This window comes from Centropristis striata, chromosome 8 (genome assembly GCF_030273125.1).
Source record: "Centropristis striata isolate RG_2023a ecotype Rhode Island chromosome 8, C.striata_1.0, whole genome shotgun sequence".
NCBI lineage: Eukaryota > Metazoa > Chordata > Actinopteri > Perciformes > Serranidae > Centropristis > Centropristis striata.
This window is the reverse complement of record NC_081524.1, coordinates 11,085,462-11,109,851: the sequence shown is the minus strand read 5'-3', so window position 1 is coordinate 11,109,851 and position 24,390 is coordinate 11,085,462. Positions and strand designations below refer to the sequence as shown.

The 24,390-nt window shown below is 41.7% G+C and overlaps 1 protein-coding gene across 1 annotated transcript in view; it reads left to right on the top strand.

The window, feature by feature from the left end:
* LOC131976192 (glutamate receptor ionotropic, NMDA 2D) overlaps positions 1-24,390 on the top strand; it is a 46,827-nt gene that overhangs the window by 5,782 nt on the left and 16,655 nt on the right. The window contains exons 2-8 of the mRNA XM_059339113.1: positions 1,151-1,490; positions 1,832-2,038; positions 4,036-4,302; positions 8,072-8,400; positions 9,526-9,640; positions 20,181-20,386; positions 21,616-21,784. Coding sequence (XP_059195096.1) covers positions 1,151-1,490; positions 1,832-2,038; positions 4,036-4,302; positions 8,072-8,400; positions 9,526-9,640; positions 20,181-20,386; positions 21,616-21,784 — 1,633 coding nt within the window. The remainder of the gene's footprint in view (positions 1-1,150; positions 1,491-1,831; positions 2,039-4,035; positions 4,303-8,071; positions 8,401-9,525; positions 9,641-20,180; positions 20,387-21,615; positions 21,785-24,390) is intronic.

The window sequence follows — 24,390 nt, the reverse complement described above, 5'->3', positions numbered from 1 at the left end:
GTTACTTTTTCCTCTCCAGCCGCTCTCTTCTTTTCTTTGCTGCTTTCTTTTTCTATCCAAAAGACTGATCAGGGTCAGGGAATCGGCAGACTGTGACAAAGAGGGGAGAGTCGGATGAAGACGGAGCGAAAAACATAGAGAGGAAGAGAGGGGGGAATGGAGGCACGGCGAGGGAGAGTGACTTTAGAGGGAATATTATGTCAGCAGGCCCCTGTTAATCAATGCAATTGTGTTTGGTACCTGAAGCCATGAAAATAGGGAGAAGAGATGGGGAATATGAAAAGACAGAGCACGAGAGGGAGCGGGGAGAAAGTGAGAAGGAAATGGAGAAAGGGAGGGAGGGCAGTTGGCACCAGAAGTAAATTGAAAATGATGTGCTGTGTTTTGCTGTGTGTGTGCGGCTCACATATTAACCCTGCTATCTCCCAGGTAGTCATTATCTTTCGGTTGTTTGTGCGAGTGTGTGCGTGCATGTTTGTGCGCACTGCATTAACCCTCATATCTCTCTATCATTAAGCTGCTCTACGGGCTACAGTGTAGCCATGCATTTATCTTGCGAGCGCGTGTGTATATTCAAACGCCTGCATGCATGTGTCTGCAGCTGTGTGAGGGCGAGTGTGTTTACAGTGATCTTAATTGTTGTTATCATTCATGCAGCACAATAACCACCTCCGCCCCCATCTTTGTCTCCGTCTGCTATTAACTCTCTCTCCTTCTCACCCTTCTTCCCTCTAACGGCCAGTTTCTATTTCTCCTCATATTGTTCCTTCTCAGCCTGCAGCCTAAATAGCACCCATTTCATCTTCTCTCTGTCTTGCTTTCCTTTCCTTCCCTCTATTGTTTTTTCTCCCCTCTCTGCATTCTGTATTCCTCGTCCAGCGTTTTCTCCAGCCAAAGCTAACTTTTATTACCCCATGATTGGATTCAGAATTCATTACTCTGTCTTGCCCGTATGCAATCTCTGATCAGTTTCTTTCTCTCTCTCTTCCTGCTTCTCACTCTCTCTGTCTGCACCTCCTTCTGTTCTCCCTCTCCTGATTTGCTGTCCTCTGTACTGGACATTACAGAAAACAAAAAGTCTAACTTCATCTCTTCTCCTGCTTTTTCTTCACCTTCTTCTTCTACTCTGTGCTGTCTCTCTTTCTTTCAGGCACCCTCTCTTAGTGCGATATATATCTGCCTCCCCCCCTCGGCAGGTTGCCATGGTCGCCATACCTACTCTCTCTCTCCTATTGGTCCTGGCAGAGTGGGCAGGTCTGGTGGACGCCTCCCCCCACCTCCTGCTCCGGCCCAGCCCGCGGGAGCGTGATGCAGGGGCCATGATGAACCTCAACATCGCCGTGATCCACGCCGGTGCTACGGTGCAGGCAGAGGCGGCGGTGGCGGGGCCCGGGGGAAGGGTGCTCTACCCCGGCTTCGGCCGGGTATACGGCTCCCTGGGGGAGAGCGTGATCACCCAGTGGGGCTCTGCTAACGTCATCTGGCTACAGGTTGGATACTGTCTCCTCTACCAACTGCTCATCCAGCCTTACTTGAAGGAAGGGAATAACAATGACCATCCATTATTCATACTCACTCCCATTATTTGAGCTGAATGAGCAGCACTCTGCTGTCGTTGTGTGGCCCCGCTGAATGAGCGGGCGCCTGGCTCTGCTCTTTGACCACAGCTTGTATTGTATAGTCAGACATGTCATGCTTACTACAGACGCTCTCCATATGAATAACACAAAGTCAAGACACACTGCCCCAGTTAGTCAACTCTGTTTGTCTCCCTGTTTTTCTCCCTCTATCTGTGTTCCTCTCTCCTCTCATTTCTTCTATCATCTCCCAGGTGAATGACAGTAGTCCTAAGACGGTGCTGTCCCAGCTGTGTGAGCTGCTGGCGGCGCGGCCCCTGCAGGGTCTGGTTTATGAAGAGGAGAGGCCCCCTCGTACGGCCTGGGGTCCTTTGGCCCCCATGCTGGAGTTTGTCTCTGCGCAAACAGGACTGCCCATAGTGGCTGTAGGAGGGGGAGCGGGGCTGGGGAGGATGCCACAGGTAGGAGGAGGGGGCTGGGATTGGGGTGGGAGAGTGAAGAGGAAGTGTTTGCAGCGTGAGTGTGAGAGTGTGTGTGTGTGTGTGTGTGTGCGTGTGTGTGTGTGTGTGTGTGTGAGTGTGAGTGTGTGTGTGTGTGTGTGTGTGTGTGTGTGTGTGTGTGACCCTGTCTCCTAAAATATTACGTTCCTATACAACAAAACCGCATTCTCAGTTACGTTTCAAGGGAAGCATATTTACTCCAGGATTACGGTCGCAGTTAAAAAGAATTGTTGTTATAATGTGAAATGGTTGCAGTTTGGTTAGATTTATGCAACAAAACTACTCATAAAAAAGCAAAACATGGTTTGGGTTGAAATGAGTATGTTTGTTGCATAAAAAGTCAATGTTGACTTTTGATTTCACAGCAGCTTCCTGGATGTCTGTGTGTGTTTGACTCATCCATCCACATTATACGCCCTAGATTACGAACAAATACGTTGTGCTCGAAAATATAATTGGCAATGCCGTTTGGTTGCATAAGAACATCATTTTTAGGAAGCCAGCCTGGTCTGTGTGTGACCCTGTCTCCTAAAAATGACTTACCTCTACAGCGAAGCTGCATTCTCAATTATATTTCAAGGGAAATTGATTCACTCCCGGATCACGGTTGCAGTTTTAATTGTGTTGTTAAAAGTGTGAAACGGTGGCAGTTTGGTTTAGGCAACAAAACCACTTGGTTATGTTTAGCAAAAGATCATGGTTTTGGTTGAACATCTCAAATCACGGACAAATACATTTCGCTAGAAAAATAATTGACAATGCAGTTTCTTTGCATGGGAACATAATTTTTAGGAGACCAGCCTGGCATCTATCCCTGATTGTGTGTGTGTGTGTGTCTGTCTGTGTGTGTCTGTGTGTGTCTGTGTGTGTGTGTGTGTGTGTGCGCGCGCGTGTGTGTGTGCGCGTGTGTGTGTGCGTGTGTGTGTGCGTGCGTGCGTGTGTGTGTGTGTGTGTGTGTGTGTGTGTGTGTGTGTGTGTGTGTGTGTGTGTGTGTGTGTGTGTGCGTCTGCGTGTGTGTATGTGCGTGTGTGTGTGCATGTGTGTTTGTGACACAGAGCGGGAGAGAATCTGGAATACAAGAGGGCAGATGTCCCAGACGTGTGATTGTGTAGCTCCACATGTGAGGACGGGCGAGTGGGACAATAAATAGGGTGTGTGCTGTATACTGAAGCAGTATGGATTGACAGCTCTATGAATGGAGTATAAAGGGAGAGCTGCTTATATTGCCATAACAACTTACAATGTCACAGAGTCGTGCATCCTCTCTGTGAAGAAAAGGTTTGGGCAAGTGTCGGTGGGACGGAGGGGAAGTTGAAGGTCAGGGTCGCTGATCTGCTGCAACTCTGCGGTGTTTGATCTGTAAATGGCACCAACTGGGGCTGTCGCTCTGCCTCTGATGTTCCTGGGAGGGAGGCAATGAGCAGACATGGGTGTGTGTATGAGTGAATAAGTGTGTGTGTGTGTATGCACCAGAGAAACTAATGTCACATGCGTTTCACCACCAAACGGGGGTAAAAAACGAAACAAAAAGCATTGCATTTGTGCTTACAAATAACTGTTTTAACCATTTACTCTTGAGGAATTAAATTGTAGCACTTTGATGAACTTCCTTTGAAGATGTACCCTCGCCTAGTCCTCATCCCCTCCCATCCCCTGAACAGACTTTTTAGAAACACTCCCTTCTGGACGTCATAGGAGAATTTGTGCAACAATCCTAGTTGTTTTAGCCCTGCGGCTGCATGAGTGCTGCTGCTCCATAAAAACTTCAAGCCCCGTGATGCCTCGATGTTGTGCATAAAGATGGAGCAGTCCAGAGAGTTGTAGTTCTTTGTAGTGAAAAAAGCTGTCTGTTACTGCCTCACTGTACTGTAGCTGCATTTGAGACACAGTTCAACTGCAGAGGATGTATTTTACAGAGATATTTTAAACCAAATGTGCTGCTCTCTTTCCCAAATCAGGAATCAGGTTCCATCTTTCTCCAGTTCAGCTCCTCTACTGCCCTCCAATTAGAGGTCATCTTTGAGGTGCTGGAGGAGTACGATTGGACGTCCTTTTCCGTGGTGTCCACGCGTCACCATGGCTACCAGGACTTCCTGTCTGTGGTGGAGGGCCTGACCGACGGCTCGTTCATCGGCTGGGAGAAGAAGAGTGTGGTGATCCTGAACGTGACTGACGACCCTGGGGGGGCACGCACGCGCAGGCTGCTGAAGGAGAACGAGGCGCAGGTGAGACAGGGGGGAGGGAGGGGGGAAAAGGGGGAGGAAAGGGGAGGAAGTGCTGCGAGTATCATTGGGGGCCCCCTTTCCGACAGGTGGCTTCCCAGCTTTTTCCTTCCTTCTTCGTCTCTCCCTCTGTCCCTCCACATCTCTCTCTCCCCTCTCTCCTCTATCCCTCTGTTCTTCTCTTCCCCTCCCATCTACCAGACATAAAGAGTTCAGCGGTACAACAGAAACCACGAGTCAGTCTGATTTGCTGGCTGGTTGTCGGGTGGCATTGTACGAAGAGTTATGTGCAAGAAGTTAACCACTTAACATACTCTTTTCCCCTTGTGTCTACTTAACCGTTTTTAAAGTTGGAAAATAACATCTTGTTCCAAACTGTCTGTCAGTGTCACATACAGTATATCCAGCTTGTTCCAGCTCACATTGATACTGTAAATGATGTTTACACCGAGTGAATTATTCATGGCTGCACGCTGCCATTAAATGGAAATATTCTGGATGTATTGTGCATTATTTTATACACATTTCCCCCCAAAATGTAGCTCGAAGTCTTAGTTGCTGGAAACTCTGAGATCTCCATTTACATTTAAAATAAAAGTCTGTGGAGTTCTTTTTAAAACTTCACCAAGATTCTGACATTGAGCAATGTTTTCTTATATGGGATTTCTTCTTAGATAAGAACACAATCTAAACACACTCAACAGCACACTTGAGTGATGACATTATTGTGCACAATAATAGGTTATGGTGTTTTCTTCTCTTCTGCAGTTGTACAATACATGATTTAAATTACAATTACATTTTTTTAATTAATTATCATGTTTTTTTAGACGTATTTTCAGAATGTTGTGGTGCTCCAACGTTTTTAGACTTTCGTTTTCACTTTCTTGACTTCTTTTCTCAACTTCTCTTTCACACCTTCCGCTTCTTTTTTTCTGCACATTACCTCTGCTTATTAGAATCAACAGGCTCCTTAAGAACACAGGTACAAATAATTCTGTTTTCAGAAAACATGCCATGATCTGGTCACTTTTCTTCTGACCTTTCTTAAGAACAAATTTAAGAACAAACTTAGGAGGAAATGAGTGGCTGCTGTTTGTTGAAAATGAGCATAGCGTTGTACCTCTGGAGGCTTTTTTAACTTAACATCACCTTATCTAATTCACAATTCATTTTTCAATTAATTTCTATCTAATCACTCTCTATGTTTATGTTTCTTTAATTGAATTACCCTCTCTCTCTCTGTATATCTATATGCAGTTGTTAACAGCCTGAATCTGTTCTTTGATATTTCTAAGGTGAAACAAAAACTCTCCATTTCAGATTCACATTGATTCATTAATGATCAGAATGACTCGTGGTTTTGGCTTGTACCTCTAGTGTGTTTCATTCTGCCTGCTCCTTCTCCTCCCCCTCTGCCTTGCTCCTTCTCCCTTTCTTCACCTTACTACTTTCAAACTTCCACTCAGAATTCCCTTGCTCCTCTTAACTTGTTTTTTTTTTTTTTTTACTCCACGCTTCTTATTTTTAACCCTATCATCATCCCTATAAACCTCCTCTTTGACCCAGTGATCCTCCTGTTCAATTTTTCACTCATCTCTGTGTTCTTACTCCGCTCCCTCCCTCCTCCTCCTCCCCCCTCTGCCTCCCCTCCTGCGTTTCTTTGCCTGGAGACAAGCTCACTCTCCTCTGCTGCCTTCCTGTTCACCTCCATCTCTGTATGGCTATCTTTCATTCCTTCAGTCCATCCCTCTTGCTGCATGTCTTCCCGGCCGCAGACTCTGCTCTCCGTTGGCTCGCTTTAGTCTGGGTCTCAATGTCATCGCTAATGTCCCAGCATGGCCACTGCAGCTCTGCGTGTGTGTGCGCGCGTGCGACTGTGTGTGTTTGTAAGTGTGTGTGCGTTTGTATTGGATTCCTTAGACTCCACTCTGCTAGTGTCACTGTTAATACAACATACTGCCTGCGGCGGGTTGCTATACGCAGTGCTTGCTTTTTAACCCTCTTTCTTTTTCACAACAAACCCCCTTCTTTTAGCTTTTTATTACTACTGCAGGGCTAATAAATGCTTGTGATTGCTTAGTGATGCTGTGTATGTTTGCATTACATGCTCTTTCTCTCTCTCTTTCTCTCTCTCTTGCTCTGCGCCACATATATGGTAATGTCCTCTACATTGTAGATGGCCTGATGCAGGTCTCCGGGTCGATCTCTACTCAAATCTCTCACTGTCTATCTTTTGTTCCATTCCTCTTCCAGCTTCTGCCTTGTCAGTATTTCTTCTGCTCTCTCTCTCTCTGTTGTATGTTCCTCTCTTTCTCCATTTCCCGTCTTTAGATATTGTGTGTGTCTGTTTATAACTCTGATTCTCTCCTTCCCTCCTTAATTCAGTCTCCCTCTCTGTCTGTCGCCCTCTGTCTCCCTCCTCTCCTCCTGCCTCTCCCCCCCTCTGTCACTCTCATTCCCTGCCTAATTCACTGGAGGTTTATTGGCATACAGGCAGGATTGTTTTGCCAAGCCATTACAGTTCAAAATTCAATGAAGGCGCAATTCTCAAAATGTGCTTTCAGTCTGTTTCCCTGACTCCCCCCACCCCCACTCCCCTTCTCCTCCATGAAAGAGTTGTCTTCTTCTTTTTTTGTCCTTCGATTCCCCTCTGTTTCTTCTCTTCACCATGTCATTTTTATGCAATTCTTTATTTAAAATGCTCTCACTCTTTCTTTCTTTCTTTTTAGGTATTTGTCAGCATTTAACCCCCACCTCCATCCTCCTCTTGTCGATCCATTCCTTCTCTATCCATTTCCCCTCTAACCCCTTTAAAACCCTCTGTGGTCCCCCCTCTCTCTCCTCCCTCACCCCTCCTTACCTCAGCACTTTCAGCAGAGCTCATCCACTGTCACTGCTCTGTCTTTTTATGTTGCCTTTCACTCGCTTTAATGTTTTCTTCTCTTTCTTCCCAGCCACACTCCATCCACCCCCCTCCTCTGTCTTTTGCAAATATCTCTTATCTCTCCAGGCCCTGATTTCACCAAAATATGACATCCTTTGCTTTTCTCCACCACCCCTCCTCCTCTTTCCCGTTCTCTGAGGAGTGACTTTTCTGTTTTCCCACCTCTGAATACTTCCCTCCATCCGCTCATTTTACCCCCCCACTGTCTCCTGTTGTCTCCAGGTCTTTTTTTTAACCCAGCTTTTAATAACATATGTCAGTGTTTAACCTCTTCCCCCTTGTTTTCCCTAAGGTGTGTTTGGTCTTTAACTGCCCCCCTCCTCAGTTGCTCCCCCGCCTCTGTCTCTCTGCTATTATAAATTCATTTTTACTCCTGTTTTCAAAACAGCCCAGCTCCCCCTCCCACTTTACCTTCATAACTGTTTCATCAGGCCCGAGCTCATTAAGCACTGACCCCTGTTGCCTCCTGCACCTCCTGCTTAGAGCGCATCATGTAGAGTTAACCCGTCTTCCCTCTTTCTGGTGCTTCTCTCCTCGATTCGTACGTCTTGACGCCCATGAACCGTGTCACATCAGCTTACAGCTATCTCTCCTCTTACCTCTCCCAGCACCCTTCTTTTTTCTTGATACAGCCTTTTCTCTCCAACCTTCTCCCCTTCCCCATTCAGGTGCACCTCTGCTCCGTCTCTATCTTTCTCCCCTTACTTCTCCCACCCTCTGTCTCTCTCCACGTCTCCCCTGTCCCCTCCTTATCTCACTAGCGTGTATGTGTGTGTGTGTCTCCCCTCGTCCCTGTTCCCTCCCTGCCTTCCTGCTGTCCTCCAGGTACGCTTGCTGTACTGCTCCCAGGAGGAGGCCGAGCTGGTTTTCAAAGCCGCCTGGGCCGCCGGTCAGGCCGGGGCCTCGCACATGTGGTTCGCCGTGGGGCCGGCTCTCTCAGGTCTGAGCATGGAGAGCCTGCCCCGGGCCCTGTTCGCCGTGCGGCCCCAGGGCTGGAGGGACGAACCTCGCCGGAGGATTGCTCGTGGTGTCTCTGTGCTGACTCATGGGGCATTCGCCATGCGCAAGGATTACGGGACCACGGGTGGGCCCAACTTTGTCACCAACTGCATGACGGACGCCAACCAGACCCAGAGACTGCGTGGCAGGATGAGGTGAGAGGGAGATACTGTAAGCTTTAAAGGGAGAGTGTGAGGAGGGAAGTACAAGGCAGTTGGCAGGCTCCAGATAAAATGAATGAAAAAGGAAATAGAGACGAAATCAGGTGTATTCTATAAACGAGTTGGTCTGGTGCCAGAATGAGCTGGAAGGTATGTGGGTGGAGCTGGTAGATACAGTGTCAGAGAGCAGGCACAGAGGGGATATCTGAATTTGGAGCTGGCTATCATCCATGCAAAATAGATGTTGTTGGTGCGTGTAGTTGTGAGTTGGCAAAATTACCCCAGCATCTGTAGCAAGCGGACCATGTCTCATGTATATTAATGAGCCGGCTTTAATATATTCCTCGTAGGCTGTGCAAACAGGCAGCAGCACACTCTAACAGGTAGCCCAAGTGCTTGTGGTTATCATATTGGTTCAGTTTTAACGCCACTCATTCTTCCTTTACACACATGATGTTATATAGAGAGTCACCTCTAAGTTGGGTCAGTGTGATGAGCCAAATATATCATTAATTAGTTTATTTACAGTCATTTTAGTAAATGAAGCACAGCACAAGCAGTGTGGCAATTAAAGGGAAATGATTAATGGACTCGTCCTTCTTTGCTTACAAACTATGACCAACAACAGAGGAGGAATATGTTTTCCTTTTTTATTTTTTTTGCAGTGCTACCTGCTGTTCACTGTCTGTAACTACAAGCTGCTCTTCCATATGAGGCTTTCTGTCATGTCACAAGAAAAAAAAGAAGAAGAAAAAAGCTTTCAGGTTTTGTGTTTTGAAGCCAGCAAGATGACATGAGGAGACAGTTAGAGCGTCTGTCCTGTGTGATTATCAGACAAACTATAGAGCTCGCAGCCGATGCAGAGAGCAGCAGTTGTTTGACTTCAAAGATCCTGACAATTCTGTGTGTCTGATCATTTGTCTGTAGATTTGATTAGCAGACAAGCCCTCGCTGTCACCACAGAGGTGCTGTGATTTAGTTTCAAATGGGGACAAGCTTACTGTTGCATCAAAACAGCCTTATGATTTCTATTTTTACAAACATCCAATACAATCATTTAATTTACTAATAATATGTGTTTTCTGTCATTTACTTACTTCTCCTTTCTTCTCCGTGCAGGTATTTCGGCAACATCACGCTTGGCGGTCGAGACTATTCCTTCAATACTGACGGTTACCTGGCCAACCCCTTCCTGGATGTCATTTCCTGGACACCTGGACGTGGATGGGAAGATGTAAGGACATGACATCACTTCTTTATGTCTAATCATGTGCTTCGTGTTGAATCAGGCATGAGAAACTGTAATTGTGTCAACTGCAAGGACAAAACAAAAGCACCTAGCAATTGAACCCAGAGCAGGTTTTGTTCTGATTGGTTCTTGAGTCTTAATCCCTCCACGTGAGCTCGGGGAGCAGTTCTCTGCAGCGTTGGCATCTGAAATAAGAATATAAACCTGACAGTGAGAACAGTCAGGTCGCTTGGGTTCATGTTCATGTAAAGTTCACTGTGGCTATCGGTGCCCGAGGCAGAGGAGAGAAGTTGGCTGCTGACCATTTGACCATGCTTTGTGGGCTCCTACTGTGCCTGTTTCTGCTGTCTCTCTTTTCCTGCTTAAAGCACTCTCACACAATACCACACACACACACACACACACACACACACACACACACACACACACACACACTCATTTATAGTGCACAAATGATGGAGAGAAATCTAATAACAGTTAACCATTTAAGTCACCTGATGGCAAACATTTTTTCCAGCTTGTAATATGTAAGAATGAGCTTTTTTGCTATTCTGTATATGACAATATACCGTATTTAAATACGGGTCATGTAAACAGCATATTCTGTCTGATTAAGGGCTTTTTCTGTAGCATATAGCATTTCAAATTAAGATGTGGGATCGGCCCACATTATTCAAGTTTTAGGAGCATTCTTTGGACATAAAAAAATTATCTCATAAGAAAAGCTGTTATATAGCCATTTTCCATGGTTTTCTTGGTAATGATTTTGGTTATTAACTAGGAAAACCATGGAAAATGGCTAGATATCTGCTCTTAAATTAAACTCTTATGAGCTATTTTTATTGTTATCATTATATTTGTCCAAACAAATGTACCTTTAGTTTTACCAGACATTAAAATGAACAAGAAATTGAAGAAAAAGGATGGTCTGATATTTTTTTCCATCTTTGTATATACAGTACAGTGTAATATGAATATCTGTCTGTACACCAGATCACTTGCCTGTTTACTGTCAGCTCTGTGCATTGTGATGGTTGTTGTACACAAACCAACAAGCCAACAGTTCGTATGGCATGCCCAAAAGAAAAGCCTTTTTTTCTGGTCCTTAGGAGAAACACCTGCTTTTAAACGTTATAAAAGACTTGAAAAGGTCGACATTGCAATACTAGTACATATTCAAAAACCTGTTGATGTCCAAGAGGGTGGTTTAAAAGAATGAAACATGGAGGCTGTGTTTGCATCGTCAAACAAGTCCAAAACTGTTGGAAAACTTTGTCACATAGAAGTTTGTACGGCCTCATGTAAATGTGAAATTAACTTTCATTAGCCATGTAAACAGTTAAGTTGGGATATTGTCTTTTTTGGAATAAGAGCAAAAGCTGAAATATCTTTTGCTTGTAAACGTAGTAATTGAAATTGAATATCTGGACTGTTGGTCTGACAAAACAAGCGTCACCATGTCCCCCGGGAAATTGTGATGGATCAGTTAATCAATAAAAAAAATCATCGCAAGATTAAAGGATAGCTTCATGTGTTGTCAAGTCGGTCTTGATGCAAAATGTGCATATCCATACAGTAAGTAGCTTTAAAGAAATATTGAGCAGGTTTACCCTTTGTTTTTTAAAATGTGTTTTTTGGTGATGTGATCATAAGTACACAGCCGACACACACCGAGGGTCACGCTGTGTGTCCTGCATCTCTAGCTCACTACTTGTGTTCAGACTTTGTTGGTGCTGATGTCACCTCTGTTAGAAGGTCAAAGGGCCCCACACACAGTTATTACAGCCACACTCTCACCAGCCACGCCAGTGGTGGTTTCAGCTGGAGATTTCACTGTGAGCAGAATGTAACACATCACCTTCCACGGGGCAGAACGACATTCGGACTACTTTTGCTCGACGTCTAGCCCATTTGTATTCAGGTCTCCTCTTGTCCCCCTTACTGAACTGTATGTCTATGTTCTTTTATGTGTTGTCATATCCCTTGCTGTAAAACCAATTGCCCTCTGGGAACAAAACAAAGTTGAAAGTTAAAGTCACGCCAAGCTTCATCCCAGTGATCATAAAATGGGCAAGATTAAGAGCGTTGGCCCACTGTCGCCAGAGCAACCATCACGTCCTTCATTGATGAAGCGTTTCCCTGTTATGTCCTTGTTGATCGGCCATCAAGGTTTATTAGTGTTGAAACTATAAAAGATATGTGGTCAAATGTGTGAGTGGTTGGAGTGATTGGATCAATATGTGACGAGGTGGTTGTTAACATGTGTAGAGATGTTCTTATACCATTTTACTTAGAGCCCGACCGGATTTTTGAGGTTGATTTTAGAGGGGGAAATTCAGCGATAACCAGTATGGTGGCAGATATTGTAATTTTTTCAGCAAGAATGAAAACAGACCATTTTTTATGTGGATTGAGCTCTGATTTGACACCACTCTGCAAAGGTACCCAGAGAGCTACTTTCTCATTAAACTTTATTGAACATTATTATACGAACAATGTATTCCATTGTCAGCTAATTATATAAACGATAACTGAGAAAATAATGAATAAATGGGAATAAAATATAATAAACATCACTACTGTTCAGTTTCAGTCAGTTGCTGACTGTAAAAAAAATGGATAACACTGTTCTAAATCATGTCAAGCAACATTTTCTGCATTATATATTGTGTAAAAAAAGTTTTCATAACAGCACATCAGACATATACAACGATACTAATAGGCCTTTAATAGGCCAATATCGGCCAATAATATCTGTCAACTGATATATCTGTTGGGCTTTAATTTTCCTATTACCAGTGCATTCGAAAAAAAGAAATAAAAAAGAAAGAATGCTATAGGTTGCTGCAGCTGAAATATATGATGGAAGTAGCTACAGGTGAGACATCTAGCTTTTTTCTCATCTCTGTTGAAAGTTACACGTTCACAATATCGGTGGGGCAGGGTGTAAAAAAAGACGTGTTGTTGTTCCTGGGTAGTGGAAACGAGCTGATAAATCATATGAAATCACGATATTAGAATTGTGCATTGCCTTGTATAGTGGCTGATACCCAATCCAGCATTTTAGGCTGTATCAGGGGCACAACTCTAGTATTTAAGATTCCCTTATAAGTCCTACAATGGGGAAATCCAACTTTGCATTTAACTAGGGCTGGGCGATATATCGATATAAAAAAATGTATCAATATATTTTTCAATGTGATATGGAATTAGACCATATAACATATATATCGATATTGTTCAAATTTTTTTCTTTCTTTATATATAAATGCTGCCCTTACTAGGGTTTGTCATATTTAGTTCTTTTGTAATGTTCATTATTGTTTTCTCATTGAAATATATTTATTCCAGAAAAAAGATTTGCCTTAATTGGATTTAATTTCATAGGCTATTTTTATTTAATATATTTTTTTATTTAAATGTGCACTTTATGGAGCTTTGATTTTAAAAAAAAAGAAAGGTACTCCTGTTGTTAGATACTTAGACAGTATTCATGTTTACTTAAATAAACAGTTTCAATAAAACTACTTGTGACATGTCATATTTGGCTTTGACTTTGACTGAACATTTGCTCCCACTTAGCGATAAAAAATATTGGGATGTATATCGTATATCGATATTCAGCCTAAATATATCAGGATATGACTTTTGGTCCATATTGCCCAGTCCTACATTTAACCCATCCTTTATACACACCCACCATGCCTACACACCATACATTCCATATGCTTTACATCCAAGTATTAACAGGGTCATTGGTTGCTGTTCTTCCCTCTTCTCATCACTGGTTTTGAAGCATTAACTTTCTGATGCAATTCCATGAAAAAAAAAATCACAGTTTTGTGCAAAACTGTTTTTTCTAAAGATAAGGTGAAAGTTATATGAGGCTTCAGCAGTCTAGGTTTTCTAAATTAAGAGGTTATCCTGTAAAGAAACAGTCTCTTTAGTATGAAATTCCCTTTTTGTGATTCCCTGGACAGTGTTGCTGAGATGCAGCAGAGGAAAAGTATCACAAAAAGGGAATGTTGTACAAAAAAACTGGAGAAAAAAACCCATTTGATATGACTAACTCAGACTGTAGGAGCTGTTTTCAAAGAAAGACTGTGGATTTTGTCACCCATCTCTTACATCATTGGAGTCGCAGTAGGAAGAGACACTCCACTGCTGCTATAGAGTGGGAGAATTCTTTAGTCTTTAAATGTACATATGAGAGTATTTAGACAGACTTAAAAAATATGAGCCTATTCTTTAATCAATAAAATAATCATTAGTTGCAGTCCTGCAGTCATACACAGCTCATACATCTCATCTTTAGTCATTTTGCTGAGAGCGATGTTCTGATGTTGCTCTGATCAATAGTTGCTGTTTTTTTATTCCTTGCTGCCTCCGTTTTTAGATCTTTTGCTGTAAAATGAAATGCAGATTTAAATCTTGCTGAAGATTTCTGTGTGTCATTACCATCTGGTTGTAGTCTCACCATTGTTTTGTGTGTTTGAATGTCTTGTCTACATAACTGCATGCGAAAGCACCAGTACCCCCGGTGTGTCATGCATATTCTATAAAGCTGTGGTTTGTTCAGAAATCCTTAATACGAAGCCTTGTCACCTGTTGGAGATGTTTTCCCTTTAATACGCCGGGATTTTACCCTTGTCAGTGTCAGAGGAGAGAGCGATGCTCATTTTCTCAACCACACACACACACACACACACACACACACACACACACACACACACACAAGCACCTCAACACCACACTGTACATGCATAAAGACACACAGTGCTCTCAGAACATACACTCTGCGACTGCACATAATCACAAACACTGCACTAATACAAATACTGATGCACCCACACAACCTTACATACACACACAAGCATAAATACACACATTGGTGGTTCTCAGCCTCCTGCTGGTTTTAACAGCCCACCAGAGTCCAGTCTCAGCGTGTCGTAACATGCTGACTCCTGCCATATCCCTCAAATCCCTTTCAATTAGAAGCTCCTGCGCTGGTCCTTCGACTCTGTGCAAACCCAGGGTACGAAGCCCGCCCACACACACACACACACACACACACACACATGCTTAGAACTTACACACAGACATCCACATGTGTGTGTGTGTGTGTGTGTGTGTGTGTGTGTGTGCACAAATGAGGGCACACACTGTATGCTTACACACATATGCTTACACCCTTCTTGCATAAACCCTATTGCACACACGCACACAATGAGGATAAGACGCCTGTATCTGCCTATTATGCACATCCACGCTGTTGGCTCTCCCTGAATATTTAATGTTCTCTTTACAATGACTGCACCATTACCTAGAGCCTGGGAGCACCCAGCTTAGCTTACTGAAACACTGCAGACGAGTACTGAAGGTTGTCCAGCATTAGCATGGCTTGTTTCAGCTGCAGATACTGCACACGGAGCGAGATGTTCCAGGATATTACCGTGATTTAATGAACATTTATTAACGCCACTCACGGCGGCTGAAGGATAAGTTTTACTTTCCCAGCGTTCAAAACTTTTCATCCAAAGCAATCCCTGTCTCCAGCAAATATTTCAGCAATTTGAGGAGTCTGAAGTGGTATTTTCCTGCTGTTCTATATGTGTGTGCATTTGTCTGATAGAGAGTAGTGTGTTCTCCTGTAAGCTCTATCTGTTTTCTGTCTGTGTTCCCCGAGTATGTTTTGATTGAATGTCTGTTGCAGAGCTGCGGTCGAAGTGCAGTCGAAATACTGTCATTGTTGCCCCCTCCTCCACTTCTCCCTGCCAGCGCTGGCATCACACAGACAGGCAGGCTGCACGGAGCTGCCAAACTTTACATTACTCTACTGGCCTGCTTAAGCACTCACTCACATTCTGCTGTGTGTGTTATGTTTGCGTGTGTTGACTGTATATCTTCATGCATTTCTGTACGTGTGTGCTTGAGTGTACAGTACGTATGCGCGCTTTCTTTATGTGTATGTCGCCTCGGTTATACTTGTCATGACACATTGACGAGACTTTTATCTGGTGACAGGATGTGTCAAGAGGAAGGTTCACAAAAAAACTAAAACAAAAGAGAGACTCTGCACTGAATCTTCATGGGTGTGGTTGTGCCTCGTGCTGCTTTCAAAAAATGCCAGAAACGAGAATCCAACATTTCCAGAGAGTGTAGAATCAATACAAGTAGAGGGGGAAACATTGGAAAAGCCAAAGGGATACCTGATAGACATTTCCAGGTCAACAGTGGACACAGAACAATGTGGTATTACAATATCATCCCCAAACTGATTTTAACAATCACAAAGAAATTGAATCTGTAGGAATAAGTTTAATGTAAGAATGCTTTCTGACCAGAGTAAAAAAAAAATCCTCAATCAAAGTTGGAAGTGGTACCAGCATAGAAGCTACTGCTATTGACAGGGGACAGCAACAGACACATAAAAAGGCCCTCCTAAAAGAAACATCTATCTATGTTTAGAATATTTTCACCGCCAATTGCCAACGGAGTCTGGCGGCCTTGAAGAGAGCATAAATTACTGCATAGTTTCCCCTGCTTAAACCTAAACAAGGCAGTCTGACGGAAAGGTAAAGCAGTGAAAATCTTTTTTAATATACACTTAAACTGACATTAATTAGCTTTTTAGGTGGCAAAAATATGTTTTGTTGCTTCCCCTATCCACAGCAATACAATAATTAGTTTACATGTTGATACTCCTGCCTGCTTCTTCAAACTGGGGACGTGCCAACCGCCATTTACTGTAGGTAAAATTTGAACTACCCCTTTAAGTTCAGTCCCTGGCTATTAAAAGGCCCAGAGGTTATAATTGTGGATGTCTGTTTACCACAGAAACACTTCCGTCACTGTAACTCTGTCAATAAGGTCCTTGGTCTATGGACATGAATCAGTGGGTGACTTGCTTTCATCCTACTCAAAGCCATTATATGTAATTATATAGCAATGTCTGACTTGACACTAAAGTAAATGACTGGTACAAACAAATCTGGATTACCACTGTAACCCCATCAATCAGTGTAGCCTTTGCACATGCACAAATGTTTCAGGTAATTGCTCCTCACCCACATAGCAATGAATATTTAGGGCCCGGTGTTCTAAAGAAAAGAGCGAGTGGGCACCCTCGCTTGTATAATACCTGTACAGTATAATTCAAACCATATCCTGCAATAAATAAAGCCTTTATGAAGCTTATTTTATTCAGTTTTATTGAGACCTGTCAGGGAGATGTTAATTCATCATATAGTCATTACGTGGTCATAGTTTGTGATAAAGTATTCCATAATTTGTTTTTACCATATGCGTCATGCAGCGGAGGACAGAATGAAGCGTGACAATGTTTACTGCAGTGTAAGACTGTATAATGTTGTGTAGGTGTTGGTGTTGTTGTGTCAACTCTCTCTGTGTGACTCAGGAAATGCATCAGATTTAGTATTGCTATCATTATAAAACAAAATAGGCCATTTAAAGCATAATTATTTTAAATTTAATTTAGAGCTGCTCGTTAATGGTAAAACGCTGCTCGAATTTTATAGCTTTCTTATGCTTTATTTTATAATTGGTATTATATACAGCGTTTCAGTATGCATACTAAGAGTCAGAGTAAATATTAAAGTAGGGATAGGTAATGATACCAACTGTCAAATAATTATCATTAAATCATAATAAAACAAACTCCACTAAATATTAGCATAATTATTTGTATTTTATTAAGCTGGTCTGGCATTTAATAACCAATCCATCTGTATCAGTGTATTGTATGTATGCAAAACACATTTGTTTAAGGACACTAGTCGCCCTTCAGTCATTATAACTCTGACTCCCATAAATGCACAATGAGTCTCAATACTGACCGTGCTTCAGTTTGGTTGAATATTTGGTATTTGATCTTCAGTTCAAATAATAGACATTTTAATCAATTTCTAATTTAAAAAGTACATTATTTCCCCAGCAATGAAGTTATGGGTTACATTATATATATAGTTACTCTGCCCAGCTTCAAAGCAATTACACATGTAGACAGAAAATGGCTGTGATTTAACAAGTAGCCTACTGTTAGCCAGCATATGGTTAGGAGGCGTTCACTGACCATCAACAGCTCTGGAAACTGCATACAGAAAAGTCTGATCCTCCGATAAGGCAGCAACGTTCATACAACCTCCAACTTTTTACAAAAACAGGTGATTTGTGACTTTTGGCTGAGAAGAAAACATGTATTCCAGTAATCACACATCTCCACTTTTCATAGAGGCTAACATTAACTGTGTCTGAGCCATAGACTGCATATAAATAATGGATGTAGTCACCGTGACAGCACCTATTGGTTTGTGGACGTTTAAAGCATCGAGTTCGGCATTACATTTGTCGGCATCTTTCTTTATATATGTCGCAATCTTGTTTTTGGAAACGGGGAGCAGACCATATTTGGACTGTGGAGAGCGACACTGACGACACTGACTACAGCCCTCTCTACACCTCAACCTGAGTGAGAGAAGTTGCAGCTAATACCTTGATCGTTTGCTTTTACTCTTCCTGTAAGTCGCTTTGGATAAAAGCGTCTGCTAAATGACTAAATGTAAATGTAAATGTAATTCATGTTAACATTAACTGGATTATTAAATGGGATGTTCATTTTGGCTAGGAGAAAAACTAAACAAAATATAAGTTACTTACCTCATAAAAATTAACAGTGACTCCTTGGAGTGTCTGTTAGTCCAACCAAACGCTGAACAAGACATTTTTAATGAACAAAACATTCAAATAAACTGTCATTAAGTGAAAATACAGTCTGAAAGGGTCAAAGTTATAAGACCAAACCAGTAAACGTCCTTTTCCCTTTAAAAAAAAATAAAATATTGACACATTGCCATGGATACGCATTGCTTTTCTTCTCTTCTGATGACGGCTCACCTTGTTAGTGACCTGTCAATCTAAAGTAGCCACGCCCCAAATCATACGATTCTTTATCTTCTATTTTCTTCTAAATGGGGCCATTATTTACACTATTAACATCATATTGTCTTGAAGAAGATTTTTCACTAGCGATTGAGACCATAGAGTTGTCCTAAAAAAAATAATTCGGTGGTAATAAATAAAGTGAGAAGTTGACACATTTTGCATTGAAATGGATGGACCCAAATGCTTTTGCAGCCGCTGCACCGCCCCCTGTTGGAATTTTTGGTAGAATGCAGCTGAAGGCACTACCTGGTTTGCCTCACTGCTCAGACCCAGAGGTTGCTGTCTGGTCTGAGCTCCATCTGTGACCTCAGCACTCCAAATGTTAGTCTATGGTTTGGTCACACAATGAAGATGTAACCAACTTCTTGAAAAATGGATACAAATTCAAGTTTCCAGTGTAAATGCTGTGAATAATCAACAGAGTAACATACGTCTTGAGGTCACAAATGGTCAAATGTTTCTGCCCCAAGCTAACACATTTTCAACCATTTTTGCTGCTGGATGAAAGGATACAAAATTAGTTTCAACACTTCCTTCAACTGCTCTTGTAACACAGCAAACAAGTCAGCTTCCAAAAATGTACAAACTATTGTTGGGCTGCCATATAACTGTAATCAGCTTTGTTTCTTTTGGATGTGAGATGGACACTTTTCCATCCCTCTTGTATACAAATAGCTCCGATGACGGGTTTCTTAGTCACTGTTTATCAAAGGCTGGAAGTAGAAGAACACTGTTTTCAAATATGGGACATGGATTGATTTCTGTCATGTATTTGGAAAACAACATAGTTTTCATAACGTGTCAGTCAGCATTGGGAAAAATCTTGGACACTTTTGATTTGATTTGATTGTATTCTTTCATAAACAACAACTGTGCAACACATCTATCCAAACATTCACAAAACAACAACAACAAAAGAAGAAAAAGTAAATCAAAAGACACAGATTCAGTCCTCAGAACTTGGACTAAAACTTTACCAAAAAAAATGAATAACATTGACAGGATAAAAACACTAAAGGTTAATATACAGATGCATCTCAATATATTAGAATATCATAGAAAAGTTTATTCATGTCAGTAATTGAATTAAAAAAGTGGAAATAACACATTATATAGCTCCATTACATACAGAATGAAAAATGTCATGTCTTAATTTATTTAATTTCTTCTAATTATAATGATTATGGCTTACATTTATTGAATACCTAAAATTCAGTGTCTCAAAAAATGTTACAAAAGACCAAAATATTTTAAAAAGTATGTTTAATATGGAAATGTTGGCTTCTGAAAAGTATGTCCATCTATATGCACTCAATACTTGGTCTTTTCCATGATATTCTAATGTATTAAGATGCACCTGTAACTTATTACCGTACAAATACTACATTTCAGATATAACTGGAGGTTGAAACATGAATAATTATAGCATTATTACATAATACACTTTTTTTTCAAAAATACTATCTTAACTTAGAAACAAAGGATGAGTCCATTCAAAGAAGATAAATACTGACCATGTTAGAAATGTGTGTGTGTCTAATATTCCTCTTGTCTGTTCCCCCAGGTAGGCTGGTGGGAAAACGGCGTGCTGAGGCTCCGGTACCCCGCCTGGTCCCGCTACGGGCCATTCCTTAAACCACCTGATGATGCCCAGCACCTGCGCGTTGTCACGCTGGAGGAAAGGCCATTTGTCATTGTGGAGCTGGCAGACGCCGCATCCGGGACCTGCATCCGTGACTCAGTGCCCTGCAGACGACCCCTTAATGCCAGGTCGGAAATCTCTGGATTTAACACTGATGTGTTTTTTTTTAATCGAGGATTTGATGTTATTGACTTCAGTATGATAATGTTGCACCCAAATCTCCAGTTTTTAAAATGGAAATAATAATCAGAGAAATACAACATAAAAAAAAGCATAGTAGCCTCTGTATTTTATTTACCAGTGTTATGAATGGAGTTCCTAAGCTCTTATGATGCCATCCAATTGAGGTGACATCAATCACCTATCAAAACTGTGGATTCTTCACTCCCCGACCATGATCAATAGCAGACTGCTCTCCAGAGGATCAGTGGAATGACTCAGGGGTCTGGAATCAGATACGACCACAGTGGAGCTTTATGGTTCATCAGCTGCTGAGGGAATGACAGCACCTATCCTCCACTGGTCGATCAAACCTGTCACCAAGTGCTGGGCTGCATATTCCTCCTCTGTGGCCATTTCCCTCTGTTTCCTTTCCTCTTCTCTTCTCTTCTCTTCTCTTCTCTTCTCTTCTCTTCTCTTCTCTTCTCTTCTCTTCTCTTCTCTTCTCTTCTCTTCTCTTCTCTTCTCTTCTCTTCTCTTCTCTTCTCTTCTCTTCTCTTCTCTCACTCAAAAAAAGCAAACTGGGTGTCTGTTACCTTATCCTTAGTCTAACATGTAACTATATATGATTATGTTTTGTGGTTGAACAATTTTAAAACATGTAGTTTAAGCATAAAATGCAACAATTTTAAATTTACTAGAATAATTTATGTTAAAACAACCGAATTTGCTTTGCATTACATTAGTATGTTACAATTACCCTTACAAATCTAGTTGGACTGACCCCTGGTAATAAGTAACAGTAACGCAAATACATCATGTTGACCCAACATATTTACATTTTGTTCACTCAACAAAATTGTTTCTCGCTAAATTTAAGCATTTTATTTAGGTGGAAATTATTTCCATAATTTTATTACGTTCTGGGAACAATTTTTTTTTTTTTCGTGCTTCTCTTCTCTTCTCTTCTCTTCTCTTCTCTTCTCTTCTCTTCTCTTCTCTTCTCTTCTCTTCTCTTCTCTTCTCTTCTCTTCTCTTCTCTTCTCTTCTCTTCTCTTCTCTTCTCTTCTCTTCTCTTCTCTTCTCTCCTCTCCTATCCTATCCTCTCCCCTCAGTTTGCAGTTTTTAAGGCCTTTTTTTTGACACTTTTATTCACACATTTATTCACTTATATTTCCTCTCTATGTCTCTCCCACAGTGCCATCCATGAAGGCGTGGCTCCCATGAAGCAGTGCTGCAAGGGCTTCTGCATCGACATCCTCAAGAGATTGGCCAAGATTGTCGGCTTCACCTACGACCTCTACTTAGTGACCAATGGGAAACATGGGAAGAAAATTGATGGGGTTTGGAACGGCATGATTGGAGAGGCAAGTCTTTGTTATGTGTGTGTGTGTGTGGTCGCCTGTGGTTCTGCCTGTCTGCCTTTGTGAGCAATGTGTTCTCGATGTCGGTCCCGTGTCACTTGTGTATATGTGAAAGTTGTGTGTGTGTATGTGTGTGTGTATTTGTGCCTCTGCATATTTGTGTTGTATTTTCAGTCAACAAGCCACACAGTAGCATTTCCCTGCCTGTGTTTCTGCGTCCTGGGTGACCAGTTAAACGCTATGTGTCACATCAATCGCTGTGAGAGTTATGGCCACTTAACCACTGCCAGCAATCAGACAGCTGTCATTTATTACACACACACACACACACACACACACACACACACACACACACACACACACACACACACACACACACACACTCACACACAAATGTGCAGACACAGACACTATAATAGAGAGCTAAAATGCACAGTTACACAAATTAGATGGACAAGCATGGTGGCTAACAAATGCTGTGAGCATGGCTGGGGAGTAATGAAATCAAAGTAATGGGATTTAACATACGAAATATGAGTAACTGCTTTCTGTTACAGCGGTGCTATTCTGAATACAGTTGCTGTCTTTATGAATGGATTACTTGAAGGAATTATTTTATTACCTCGGCCGAGGAGGTTGACTTTTCAGTTGGTTTGTTTGTCTGTTTGTCAGTGGGATTACAGAAAAAAAACTCCTGGCTTGGTTTTCGTGAAACTTGATGTGAGAGTTGGAAGAATCCTTGAATTTCGGGCAGATACAAACATTATTATTCACTTTCATTAACATTGCAAGATAGGACATGGCCTTGGCTGAGATCTGCAGTCTTCAAGTGCCTTTCAAGTTTTTAAAATGTTTTACTTGCTCAGTTATTTCCTTATTTGTGTCTATATCTGTTCAACCAACAAAATTAAGTGTGTTGTATTGGTATATGGATGAAGACAGGAAGTGGGTGTGGATTATACTGGAAATCACAGTTGAAGGGGCTATTTTTTAACCTAATATTCATTGATGATGCAATTTTTGTGCCTTCAAAGCATGAAATTAATCCTCCTCATCCTCACACAGAGATTTTTTCCCCCGAATGATGACAAGCAACTGCGGATAAAATACATATCTGTTCCCATCACATTATTTTTGCTTTCCCGAATTACATATTTATAATTAGGTACATGTCTAGCAAGCAGTGCACCTGCTGCATGAATAGTAGAGAAGACACACAGCAGGAATGTGTTTTTGGTATGGAAATATGAGCTCAGCGATATGATTTTTATGTAATTCTAAAGTAATACAAAGTATTCACAATACATGATTTGAGTAATCGAATGGAATATGTTACAAATACATTTCAATGCATGTATTCTAGAGATGGGAGAAAAAATGATACAGCATAGTATTGCGATATTTTGCATGGCAATGTTATATTGATTCATGGCCGCCAAGTATCAATATTTAGTGTTCTCACTTTTAGGAATATACTGGAGATACTGGTATCATATGAAACTAGAAGATCTGAGGAATATATAGGCACCATGCCGCAGGATATTATGTCAGGCAATTGACGAAATAATGCTGCAAAGTTCGGCTTTTTTTATGTTAAATAAAAAAAAATTCAGAGCAGTGCAGCTTAAAGTTGAGGAAAGTTTGATAAAATGCTGCAGTTGTCGTCCATACATGTTTGATATCAGTTCAGTTTGACTGAATACTTTGTTGGTCAGTCTGTGGGCTTGACTCTGATTGTGGAGAAATAAAAAGGCGTGGTGATTAATGAGGTCACGTGAAGTGAGATGAATAGACTGAGAATTTTCTTGACAAAACAATTCTTGATTGAATTTAATTTTGTGGACACAAAATGCAGTTAAACAGTTAAATCGCAATAAATTGTATCGCAATACTCACACACACACACACAAAATGCTTAAAATCGCAATAATATCATGACTCAAGTATCGGGATAAAATCATGGAGTCTTTGACTTTGATTCACACCTCTAATGTATTCAGTAATCTAGTGGAATACATTTTAAAAGAAACTCACCGAACACAGGCACTGAACACACACACACACACACACACACACACACACACCCTACTGTATGTTTATTTGCAGAGACACAAAGACACACACTTTGTCAGACACCCCCTGGCGAGTTCCGATTAGTCCTTGATATTTTCTCTGCAATAGTGACAGAGGTTCATGATCCCCCATCAAGAAAGACACAGAGATGCTGACAGAAAAAAAAAACAGTTACACACAAACAAACATGCTCACACACATACTGAGATCGATACGGGAGCTGCTGTTTCATTGAAGCGGCCCGCTGTTTCTATCTTTGTCCCAGAGGGAACTTGCCAAACGCCAGTTGTCACGGGTTCCGAAACAGCTCCACCGCACTCTCCTGCTCCATCATTTATAACTTGAGCCGGGGCCAGAGCTGTCTGTCGAATCTATTTTCACATGCAAAAGGCCAAGCGAATTTTGTTTTCTAAAACTAATGTCTGTCTTTTGATCAGATGTTCCAAAGCCTGCCATTCTTTGATCAGGTAATCCAGAGACTTGGCAAAGTTGAGGGGAGGGTGCTTTGCTTTCCGCTTCGCTTCATTTTTCTGCTG